This window comes from Lygodium microphyllum, chromosome 3 (assembly GCF_053477565.2).
Source record: "Lygodium microphyllum isolate KBCC chromosome 3, Lygodium_microphyllum_v1.1.10, whole genome shotgun sequence".
Taxonomy (NCBI): domain Eukaryota; kingdom Viridiplantae; phylum Streptophyta; class Polypodiopsida; order Schizaeales; family Lygodiaceae; genus Lygodium; species Lygodium microphyllum.
The window spans coordinates 169,645,864-169,658,431 of NC_141137.1; the positions used below are offsets into that span (position 1 = coordinate 169,645,864).

General features: G+C 40.2%; 1 protein-coding gene across 2 annotated transcripts in view; it reads left to right on the forward strand.

The window, feature by feature from the left end:
• Positions 1-6,370, forward strand: part of LOC148039161 (wax ester synthase/diacylglycerol acyltransferase 5-like) — a 50,171-nt gene extending 43,801 nt beyond the window's left edge. For both annotated transcript variants that reach the window (XM_087675049.1, XM_087675048.1), the window contains exons 7-8: positions 5,474-5,611; positions 5,695-6,370. In XM_087675049.1, coding sequence (XP_087531175.1) covers positions 5,474-5,611; positions 5,695-5,844 — 288 coding nt within the window. In that variant the 3' untranslated portion in view covers positions 5,845-6,370. The remainder of the gene's footprint in view (positions 1-5,473; positions 5,612-5,694) is intronic.
• The last annotated feature ends 6,198 nt before the right edge of the window (positions 6,371-12,568 follow it).

Here is a 12,568-nt window from a genome sequence, read left to right on the forward strand (position 1 = left end):
TGCTCCAGACTGTCTCATCTCCAGGGTCAGTCAGCCTATGTTTTCAGCATTGCAGGCCCTGACACTCTCAGACACTGTTTCAGCCTGCTGTTTACAGCAGACTGTGCACAGTTTCCAGCGTCTGATTGGTGGTACACTGCTGCATTTACCAGTTTCCAGCCTTCAGACTGCTGCGTTTTGGTGACCAACCTGCTACCATTCACTATTCAGCACTCCCACACTCCGATTGGTGGTCATAGACTTGGGATCTGTCTTCGGTGGACGTCACACTCCGACATTGCTTTGCCCTTGAGCACACTGTACACTCTTACATTCAAGGTCAGCTAGCCTATGTTTTCAACATTGCAGGCCCTGACACTCTCAGACACTGTTTTAGCTTGCTGTTTACAGCAGACTCTGCACAGTTTCCAACCTCTGATCGGTGGTACACTGCTGCATTTACCAGTTTCTAGCCTCCAGATTGCTGCGTTTTGGTGACCAGCCTGCTACCATTCACTATTCAGCATTCCCACACTCCGACTGGTGGTCACAGACTTGGGATCTGTCTTCGATGGACGTCACACTCCGACATTGCTTTGCCCTTGAGCACACTGTACACTCTTACATTCATTTACAGCATTCATTCACTTCAAAGTTTTCTCTCTCTCCCTTATTCTGTTTGTATTTAAGTTTTTGTGTTTGAGTTTTGAGTTTTGCATTTAGGGTTTGAGTTTTGCTCTCTGTGTTTGTGTCTGTCTCTTTGTGTTTCTGTCGTGGTCGTACACTCTGTGTATTCTCAGTGCAAACCCTAGCAGTTTCCTTCACATGGTATTAGAGCCGGTGCTCTTCTAAAGAGTATCTTGAGGATATTGTGGAGAGCTAGTCTTTGTGCGAGGCACACAATACGACTCGTAACCGAATCACAATGTCCCAGACACCTTCTCTAGTTCCTATGATGTCTTATCAGGCTTCTCCATCATTGGAGGCCCTGAGACGGCATTATGTTTTGTAATGTGTTGGGTGTACCCTCCCTACTCCTGTCTTTTGGGTCACTTTTAGTCAATCGGCCACATTCCATCAAATTTACTTTACTTATTTAAAAAAAATGAAAATCCATGTAGTTCCATCTGCCTTCGTAGGGCTTGGTAGGCCATTGGGCAGCCGACGTGCACCCTTTGTCTGATGCCTTGTCCTCTCTGGGGTGAATACTTGGATTCCCTTGGTAAGATAACCATCGCCTTTGTAGCCTTGGTAGGCCACTGGGCAACCGACGTGTACCCTTTGTCCGATGCCTTGGCTGCTTTGGTGTGGGATGCCTTAGAGTACAGAAACATCACAATGGCTAGCCTAACCTTTTAGCTCAGTTTTGGGCTTGAGAGAGGGTGTTGAGCTAAAATATGCATCACTTGCTGATCAGTCTCTTAAACAACCCCAAAACGCACAAAAAATGCTCTTTTAGAGTAAAACCCTAAAACGGGGAGCGGTTCGAGAGAGTTTAGTGAAAACCCTTAAATGGGAGCGGTTCCAGAGAGTTTAGTGGAAACCCTAATTTTTGGGGCGCCCTTCCACATCTATAAATATACAGGCTGCCCCCATTCAGACATCATCGTTGTTTGTAGGTTACACCAGCCCACACGCCATCTGTTTGTTGTTGGCGTCCAATTTCCAGCTTGCAGCCCGTCTCCATCTGTTGTCCAGTTATCATTGACTGCAACCACATTATCTTCAACCTGTCCATTGCTGTAGGCGACAGCTCTCAGCTGCTAGCGATTGCTCTAGACTGTCCCAGACTGCTGTTTACAACAGACTGCACATAGTTTCCAACCTCCGATCGGTGGTACACTGCTGCATTTACCAGTTTCCAGCCTCCAGACTGCTGCGTTTTGGTGACCAGACTGTTGCCATTCACTGTTCAGCACTCCTACACTCCGACTGGTGGTCACAGACTTGGGATCAGTCTTCGGTGGACGTCACACTCCGACATTGCTCTGCCCTTGAGCACACTGTACACTCTTATATTCATTTACAGCATTCATTCACTTCAGAGTTGTGTTCTCTCTCTCTCTTCTTCTGTTTGTGTTTAAGTTTTTGTGTTTGAGTTTTGAGTTTTGCGTTTAGGGTTTGAGTTTTGCCCTCTGTGTTTGTGTCTGTCTCTTTGTGTTTTTGTCGTGGTCATATACTCTGTGTATCCTCAGTGTAAACCCTAGCAGTTTCCTTCACATTGGTATATGAATTCCATTTCCCAAGCATATCTCTGAGTTCTCCCTTTACAATGTTCTTCTATTCTTCTTTCCTTTTGTAGTCTTTCTTCTTTCTTGTGTCATGCAGTCTATTACAGCAAATTCTCACACTTCCATTGCCACACCCACCTCTGATAGCCCCTTTGCAAAACTTATTCATGCGAGTGAGAGGCGGGTGGTTGGAGGCTAGGAGAGGAGAGAGAGTCTCTCTAGAGCTCTACTAGTTGATGAGGAGGCTGTTGAAGGTGGTCACCAGTTGATCAAGACCATTTGCAGCCATCAAGAGCAGTAATGGAAGCATGTGACAGCAGCCCAAGAGCCAAGAGCAGTGAGTGACAATTGAAAAAGGGTTGTTACAACTAGATGATAGCCTTTCGGCGGTAGGCAACAGCTCCAAGAGTTGACTTGACAAGGTTGCAGCATATTTCAGCTATTTCTCGCAACAAAATTTTGAACTCTCTGCTCAGCATTCACTCTCATTCTCCAATCATCTCTCAAGTTATCTTAGTCAATCTAGCCATTTAGCCCTTGGAGGAAAAGAATTTAGAGATTCACTATTATAAACCCTAATTTACTACAAAAATTAGGGTTCGAAAGCTAGCTTGGGAAGCAAGCTTAGAATTCAAGGCCTAGTACCTAAAATTCAACAATTGAAATTTGAGAACTTCAAAAGATCTCAAGAGGCCAGCCAACCAAAACAAAGGTAGAATTTGTCATCCAAGGAGCAAACTCAAGGCCAAACTCAAGCAAACGAAGGGGCAAATTGGTTTGAAGGCTTGCTGGTCATTCTTGACAGCAATAGGCATGGGGAAGTGAAGGAGATATGAGCAGTCTAAGTATACTCCATGCAATTGCAATACAAGATAAAGGAACACTGCAAGGGGCACCTATTTTGGGGCCAACAGGATGTCCATTGTCCAAGATTAAGTGGTAATATTTGTGTTTCAATTGATTTGATTGCTTGCTATAATTAGTGAATAATCAAGTCATTATCACCCTTGCCAAGAAGGAAGGTTGGTTTCACAAGTCAAGAATCCAAAGGTAGGATACCAATCCCTCCTTGTCACAACTATGGTCAAACAATAGAGTGCATGCCTTTGAGGGGTTATGGATTCTATTTGACTTAATCTCTTGATTCCCTTCCCAAGGTTGGAAAGTCTTTGTATTGGTCCAATCTAGTTGTCCCTTAGTGATTGCATGGTCGCAATGTACTAGTCAAAAAGTTTTGTAGTGTGTCCAAAAGAGTCATTTCAAGTACCTCCAAGGTAGTGGTTTATGCTTTTCTAAACTTGGTCTCATGGCAAGGTTACTTAGTCAAAGGTTTGGCTCAAAGAACTTGTGGTACGTGGAATTGTTTGGTAGTTACTTGTGGACTTGCTTGGACTCTTGCACCATATTTGCACTCCAAGTACGGGGTCCTATCATGTATGCCCTGAAAGTTAAGAGATTTCAGCATAACTCTTCAGATTTGCACTCAAGATTGACAAACTCTCTTTCTTTTGTAGGCCTGAGGGACAACAAGGTCTGTCAATTGGATGTGACAATGAATTGTGAAAATGCAATAGCAAGCTCAAAGGGTATAGTAGACGCACCAAACTTAAACGTACCATTGTAGTCCAATCCATTGAGAGGAGCTTCAATGCTGTCACGATCCAAGTGTCGCTCCGCTATGTACCATAGCCTTTCATTCCTAAATCCATCCACCATTGCCACTGTAAACAAGCAAAAGGAATAAGAAGAGAAATAAAGAAAGGAAGAGGAGAAGGGAAGCTTTCTTCCAAGCTCTCACAAACACACTCTCACACTCCCTCTTGACTTTTCTCTCACTCAAGCCATGGCTATGGCTTAAATCTCTTTCCAAAAGTGAGAATAGAAGATGAGGAGGAGAATAGAGACGAGAAAGCCTCAACCAAGCTCACACACACACATACACACACACACACTCTCTCTCTATGGTGAAGCAAGGTGGAGAAGAAGATAGAAGCACCTATGCTAGTTGCAATACCTTTGGGCCTTTATTGGTTGCCCATAGTAAAGTAATGCTTGACTCAAGCGTCTATAAAACCTTATTGACTTTCCCATGGACCATGGTTCAACATTCTTTTTTTATTGTATTGTAATTATAGTCTCACTGTGATATTTTCCTTTTGGCCGTGCTTGAAGTGCTGGCCTTACATGGAGTCTGAAGACAGATACGAGGTGCATGGGAGTGAGCCCAACTGTCAATTTTACAAAAAAATTCAGCGATATAAAAATTGATTGGGATATGTTGCCTAAAAGATTCCAATGCCTAAGATATTTCAAAAAATCCCAAAAATTGTGTCACTTTCCAGCATCCACTTGGTTTTCTTCTTGCCCGTTCTTTCATCTTTAGGAGACATTTCAGTTGGAAAGGATGTGCTGTGATTTGTTTAATGTATGGAATGGGCAACCCACGATTGTTCAGGTGTGGTGACATTGGTTGGGCAATATCTGCAGCCATGTGTAAGGATCTTTGATGTGATCGACGGTGCTTCAATGTATGGTGCATGGTGAAATTTGTGAATTTGGTTCATTTCATCCATTGGAAACATCAGCCATGAGAGCCATAGACATTGCAGAAAAACAGGCAGATACATGAATTACCAATGAGGATCAGGTTAAGCCATCATCCATTAGTCTATAGCTTCCAAAATAGCTCCCCAGCTTTGACAATTTTCATTATATAGCAGCTCTCAAAGAAACTGGATGCTTGGATTCATCATGTACTTACGCCTGACTACAACAGGGACAAACTCAATCCCCCTTGCGTAGGGCACAAAGTACCCTGTAAAGAGTAGTTGAGACAAACGTCATAAATATAATGTTTGCGTGAACAACCAATCTGGCAATGATGTCAGACCATGTATTCTTATTGATTGGGGGCCGTGCATGGAGCACTGCATATCATATGCAGCCTGGACTACATGCCCCATTGTTAAGCATTTAAACTAGCCTATGCAAGCTGCACACAGAAGCAGAACTAAGACATTTCATATAATTTGTGAGTAAGAACATCATTACCCCTTCTCTATGTTTAGCCGCAGCTTTCTAATCAGGACCAACTCAGGTTTTCTCGGATGTGTTAGTACTATAATTTTGTTTCTCTGAAAAACAGAAAAGATTGCATTGTTTGCATCAAGTTTCAAAGGTTATCAGCATCCATTCTGATATCTCGTGTAGATTGTGTTGTGAAGCTGAAAATAATTATCTGCATTTTTTTGACAATTTTCCAGGTGCCAGTTAAGCTCACATATAGATGTACTTCGCATGCTACTCTCTCATTTTCGAATGTGATGGGACCGGCAGAAGAAGTTCAGATCTTTGGAAATAGGATCGCACATATCATTCCAACAGTATCTGGTCAACCGCAGGTAGAGTGTCTGGGAATCAGGAAGGGTTTTGCGGTGCTGATTCTTCTCTTGAATGATCGATTGCTTGTCCATTGTGCATGCAGTCGCTCTGTGTACACGTTCAAAGCTACATGGGGAAGGTCACCATCGTTGTTCTGGCGGCAAAAGATGTGATTCCTGACCCGGAAAATCTATGTCGTCACATGGCTCGTGCACTCGACAGGATGAAGCAGAAGATCATTACAGGACTATAACCCGGCCTTTCTGAGTCAAGAGGCTCAGTCTTATGAATCATACATGTATTGGATGATGTCCATATACGTATGCTTTCTCACCCCGGAACGCCATTCTGTATCACATCCGTGGACATAATACGTGTCTGAGAGAGCGAGAGAGAGAGAGACCATAGACTTCATTATCTTTCCCTTGTGAAGGATGTACATGTGTAAGGGGCCTTCTGGCCTATGTGTAAAAGCCATATGCATAGCTCTCAAAACACCTAAAATGTGAGACAATACTTTAAAAGAAATTGATTCTGTTTCCCTTGTAAAGGTTGGTAAAAGGTTGTAGATGTCCCCACGCCTCTTGACCAATATGCAAAAGCCATATGCATACCTCTCAGAACACCTAAAAAGTGAGAACACAGACAATACTTCAAAAAAAACTCTTTGTCTCTCTCTACTTCATGTATGACATAGAGCTTATACCCATTGGATGTAGATTGCTTGTCATGATTATACTCTTATGGACTAGTCACGATATGCATTTTAGTTTCTTTTCTATTTTTGTATTGATTGTAAACTTCTTGTATGCTTATTTCTCTCATAGGTCAATTTGGTATCCATTGTAATGTCTCAAACTTGGTTGTGCCATTCTATTAAACTATCATGTTCCACGCGCTTATCTAACAAGCTAGGCATATTGGGCGTGACCAAAATCTCATATTGGATGGAAGTGGCCTCCTTTCTTAAGCAATGCCGAGTTGTAAGGAAGCAATCAATTGGGAGAGTAGAAAATACTCGACTTTTAATTTCACGAATTGAATTTGGAACATATGCCACCATAACGCATGGATTTGTGGCCATTTGACATTTCAACTCACTCAAGCTTATACACGATACCAAATGGATCATGTAGCGTACCAATCGAAAACTCAGTTCAATGTATAAGGTCTCTTGAAGCTCACATGGACTTTTGTGAGACCAATCTTGATGTCTTGACAATACCATTGCATTACAAACATGCTAAAACTCCCAAAATGTCTCTTGAGCTTTGAAGTTCAAGTCCAAATGAGTGAGAAATGATCTCTTATATTCAAATTTTGTATGGGATCTTCTTGCTTCGATAAAGAGAAATAGAAAAGCTTTCCAAAAGTAGGCAATATAAAAAAGGCAAAGCATTTCATTTAGAAAAGCTTATTTTTATTTTAAAGAAAAGTTAGTCTTAAATTTAATACTCTAATAACACTAAGTATGATTCAACTTATATTACAAAACAAGTTTATGCTCTTTATATATATATGATATAACTAGATGTATATACAAACTATTGTAACATTATGCTTACTTTACAATCATTTAGAGATTATTCATACTTAAGGACTCGTCAACTCTTTAATCTAAGAATAGATACCCAAAGTAGAATCTAATTATTACTCTATGATATAGCACAATCATATCTTGTAATTTATCCTAGTAATATAGTCTCTCCATCAAGATTATCTAAATAATTGCAACTTAGTAACGATATACGAGAGTATTGGATGAGTTAGATGTCAAAGAAGGCAATCTTAATGAAGAGATTGAGTAAGATTAATCTCTTTGATTAGATTCTCGTTAAGCATTATATGCATCACCACAATTATCGTTGGTCGTGCCAACTAGGAGGTGCCATTTGAGGAGATGTCATTTGAGACAATATTGCCTCCAATGAATTAGCATAGGGAAGGTTTCTTAGAGTTTGTTAATGGTCATCTTACATAATCTTTCATACACTAACCCCATAACAAAAATAGATAAGGAATATTACACAATAATTAAAGTACTGCAATCTTTCAATTAGATGCCATTTGGACTATTCTCCAAATTTGAGCATTAAACTTATCTACAATAAATTGAGAATAGCTCATTGGCGAACCATCCTATCATAGGATTTTCTTATGTGGAAGGTAAGTTAATACTACCTTAAACTCTTCTATGTGATTTTAACATCCATAAAGGTTGCCTGTTTTGGTGGTTTTAACTTGGTTCTAATCATGTTTAGAATATAATGGTAAGTAGCAATGACAAGATTTGAAACATTATCGAGTGAGTCGAATAGAGAAGCAATAATACATACACAACAATGATTAAATGTAGCTTAGTAATCATGTGTATCTTCAAAGTCCTATGTTGCATAATACTCTCTCTAGCATATTTTTGGTAAATACAAGCAAAAGAAACATGAGTTTGATAGTTATATAACATAATGTATTTATACTGGCCAACAATCTATACTTCTTATATTGTTCATTCTATAGAGATTGAATCTTGCATGTTAACAATTGAATGAAGTGTCATAACCATTAGAGAAGTCATCAATAAGTTTATAGTGTTCAAATAAAATTGAGGTGTTGCAATTTAGCCCAAACATCAAATGTGTGTCGAATTCCATATGTATATGATGTCGTACAATAAACTTCTTGAAAAATAAGCCATACATGCATGCTTTCAAGAAGTGTCCATTTTGCCAAATGAACCAATGAGATGTTGCACATATTTTGAGAATTAGTCATTTATTGGTGAAAGCATAGAGACAAGTGGTTCTAGTAGGGCCTTAAGCATCTACTAGTTTATACAACATTTCCAACACCAAAGGATATTAGCTAGAGAAAACATGTTACCTCTTTAACCACTTGTTCAATATTATTGCTAGAAAAAGTGCCATTTTCACACACACACACACACACACACACACACACACACACACACACACACACACACACACACACACACACACACACACACACACACACACGCACGCACGCACGCACGCACGCACGCACGCACGCACGCACGCACGCACGCACGCACGCACGCACGCACATATCGACCATATCCAATCTAGCTAAGTATTAGGATGGTGGATAGAATAATACATGTGGCCTATCACATAAAGATGAAGCTATGACCATGTATCTTGCTTAAGAGAGGAAACCGCATGTGCACCTTGGACTGGTTCTTTGGACTGTCCATCATTGAGATAGGGAAAGTTGTTTGAGCTATGTGCTCACAAGTATTAAAATCACCCTTTACGAACCATGGATGAGCTATCAAAAGCTAGTTTAATCCTCCCATGACTCATGACGATCTCGGGCTACATTATGTGAATATACATGTATAGCCTTGTTAATCTTATCCAAGGTTGGTTACCATATCAAGAGTAGAAGTAGAGAAATAGTGGGTGTAAATCCCAAAAGTAAAAAAGTAAAGGTACAAGAAGGACTAGCACATCAAGAAGGATGCAACCATGAAATTTGAAGTTTCAAAAAACACTCTAAATTGTAAAAAGCTAAAAATAGCTTGAAGGTATCAGATGCTCCAGGATCACAATGGGAACTAAATTTAGTATTTAAGACCCCCAAGTATCTGTTGCAAAATAGGTTTTGAGCATTGTGCTTGTTGTCATCCAATTTGTAATACAATTAAGGCTCTTTAGTTTTCCCATACACAATATTTTCCCCATACACAAAGAGGACCCTCCTCAATCCATGTGTATAAAATTGTATTAGAGTTGGATCCTAGATATTCCATGAATATCTATATACCCTTGCAACTTGTAATATAAAATATGTAATACAATTTTAAATATGTGCATCAAGGAGAGTCCTCTTTGTGTATGGGAGAAACATTGTACCTATTCTTATGTCATTATCTAGTTTACTTTTTATCTTAAGTCTATTATAGTATATTCTTGAAGAGAGAAAGAAGGAAAGAAAGAAAGTTATATTAACATCCATAAAAGGCCACATCGGCCTATGAGCCCAAAATGTTACATTTGGAAAGTCAAAGAATTTTTCAAAGTCCCAAAATAAATGTAATCTAATGCTATGACTAACTAAATGGAAAATAAATAACAAACAATACATCGTTGACGAGTACAAAATGATGTATAAGCTAGATACAATGTGTAACTAATGAGGAGACACCCTCATCCTAAGATATCTCTCATGGGTCTATCTAACATAGAGAACCTGAAGCGACGGGGTATGGTCCCCTGATGACGGTGTAGTATATTGTGTAAATGATGCCTCTTGTAGGAGCATAGACTGGTTGCGTGAGGACAACAAGCTCTACATCTCTCTGTGGTTATGGCTAGGGTGATTCCTTGTGGAGGGGCCACTAGTTGGTCCGATGAGGGCTCTATAGTGCAATAGTAGTTGATGCTCTATAGAGCTCCATGAGTGTATGCTGGCGTGCAACTCCTTGTCCTTGCTCTTTTGCTCGTAAGAGGTGGTCTCTTTGTGTTGGCATAGCTCCATTAAGAAGAGGCAGAGATATTTATGATTTGGGAAATCCATCACCCTAGGTAATGATCCAAATCCCTCTCTAAACAAGCAATGAAAGCACCATGCAATCTCATAATACACCAAACATCTACATAAGTAGTGCTCCTCGATCTTTAGCTCGATTTGACAAAGCTCACAAAGGACAAGGGGACGAAGTTTTCACTGTATCTACTTATGTTAATCCATAGTCGGTGCAAAAATGTATTAAGCTATCCAATGGTGCATCATACCCCATGAGGTAAGTGTGTATCCATGTATCTTGGGTGGATAATAAAGCCATCGAGGAATATATGCATAAGATTTTTTTAGTAGTAGAAAGCCATCTTTGTTCCTAGATCCTTAGGAGTGGGTGTCACCCATGTTCTGGTTGTGTGTATTTGAATGATGTCCACCTTGATGATGCAGTTTAGCTCCTCTTGGGTAAGCTCCAAGTGAGGGCAAAACAAGATGTATTATAGTAAGGAAGGAAGCCTTGAGTGGAAGCCGGCAAAAGCGAAAGTAAGAGCTATGGTGGAAGAAGTAAGAGAGTAAGAGCTAGAGATATAGGATGTGGGAACTCCAATAGTCACAATGTGTCACTAGCCTTCCCCTTATTCAAATGTCACTAAGAGAGTAAAGAATGAAGTGACAATGATGGGCACCCACCACCTACAATGTACATGTGTGTAGGCAAAACACTCCGTTAATAAACTTTTAGTGAGTAGATTTGTAGGATTTTGGTTAGTTGAGATCTTGACGGCTCAATGAACTTGTCCTCAATGACCTTTCTAATAAAGTGCTAATACACCTTAATGTGCTTTGCCTTTTTATGGAAGAATTGATACTTGGCTAGCTGAATAACACTTATAGAATCTGAATGCAATGTAGGGACCGCATCAATAATACCAAGGTTTACCAGACTACCTAACTAGAGAGCCTCCTTGCAAGTCTTAGTGGCTTGCAACATACTCTGCCTCTGTAGTGGAAAGTGTCATGCATTTTTGCACCCTAAACGTCAAAGAAACAACCCCTCTAGAAAAGGTCAAGACATAGCTAGAGGTGGACTTCCTACTATCTAAATGCCCTACATAGTCAAAGTAAGTGTACCCCATGACTCATGTTTCCTAGCCACCATAACATATGCATACATCTACAGTGCCCTTAATGTACCTCATGATACCATTTGTGGTATCCCAATGCTACTTGCCAAGTGTAGCCATATAGCGTGCCCACAACTCCCACTACAAATGTTATATCAAGGTGAGTGGATATCATGGTATATATCAAACTGCCCATTGCAGATGCATAAGGAATCTTAGCAATCTCAGCCTTCTACTCATCAGCAGACTGTGAACAATCCACTTGACTAACCTTCACATGAGAAGATAAAGGACAGCCAATAGGCTTAACATCCTACATATGAAACCATTTAAGGACCTGTAGGATGTACTCCTTTTGCAACATGTAGGGGAGTCCCTTAGAGAAATTGCACATGATGTGCATCCCAAGAATATGCGAGACCTGTCCCATGTCCTTCATCTCAAAGCTCTTCTTGAGCTGACCTTTCAAGACATCTAGCTCATCGTGAGCACTCCTAGCAATCAATATATCATCCACATAGATTACCAAAAGCATAAGGTTACTATCACAGGTCTTCTTCATGTAACACAGATCCATATCTTTGTGGATATATCCTTGTGAATGAATGAAAGCATCAAATTTATGGTACCATTCATAGGTGCCTGCTTAAGGCCATAAAGTTTCTTTCTCAACTTGCACATTAGGTGTTTCTTGTTGTTTTTCTCAAAGCTGTAAGGCTGCTACATATAAATCTCATCATGCAAGTCCCTACGTAAGAAAGCCATCTTGACATCCATTTGATAGAGGTCTAGATCCAGCTATGCAACCAAAGCCAATACCAAGCGTAGGGTTGTCATCTTGACTATAGGAGAGAAGACTTCATGAAAGTCAACACTATGCTCTGACTTAAAACCCTTAGCAACCAATCAGGTCTTATAGGCTAGGTTGGGGCATCATAGGGTACTTTTCAACTTGTACACCCACTTGAATGGCAAAGTATGCTTTCCATTAGTCAAAGGAACCAAATCCCATGCATGATTTCTCAACAGTGAGTCATACTCTAACTATATGGCCATATCCCAAGAGTAGCTATTGTTGAGAAACATGGATCTTGAACACAGGTTGGCTATGGAGGTTTGAACTCATAAGAAAGAGACATGAAGACTGATGACTAGACACATACTTTCACTCAAGTGAAATAGGTTCCAAGATAGATAATCTTGGACTCATAAACACAATCTTGAGTGGATAGAGTTATAGACTCTAAGTACAAAGTACAATAGCATTGCATTTAAAAACTGAACCAACTACATGCTTTTATAGCTTTCCAGCTTCTCCACTATCCTCACTGTGCATATGGGATTCATGACATC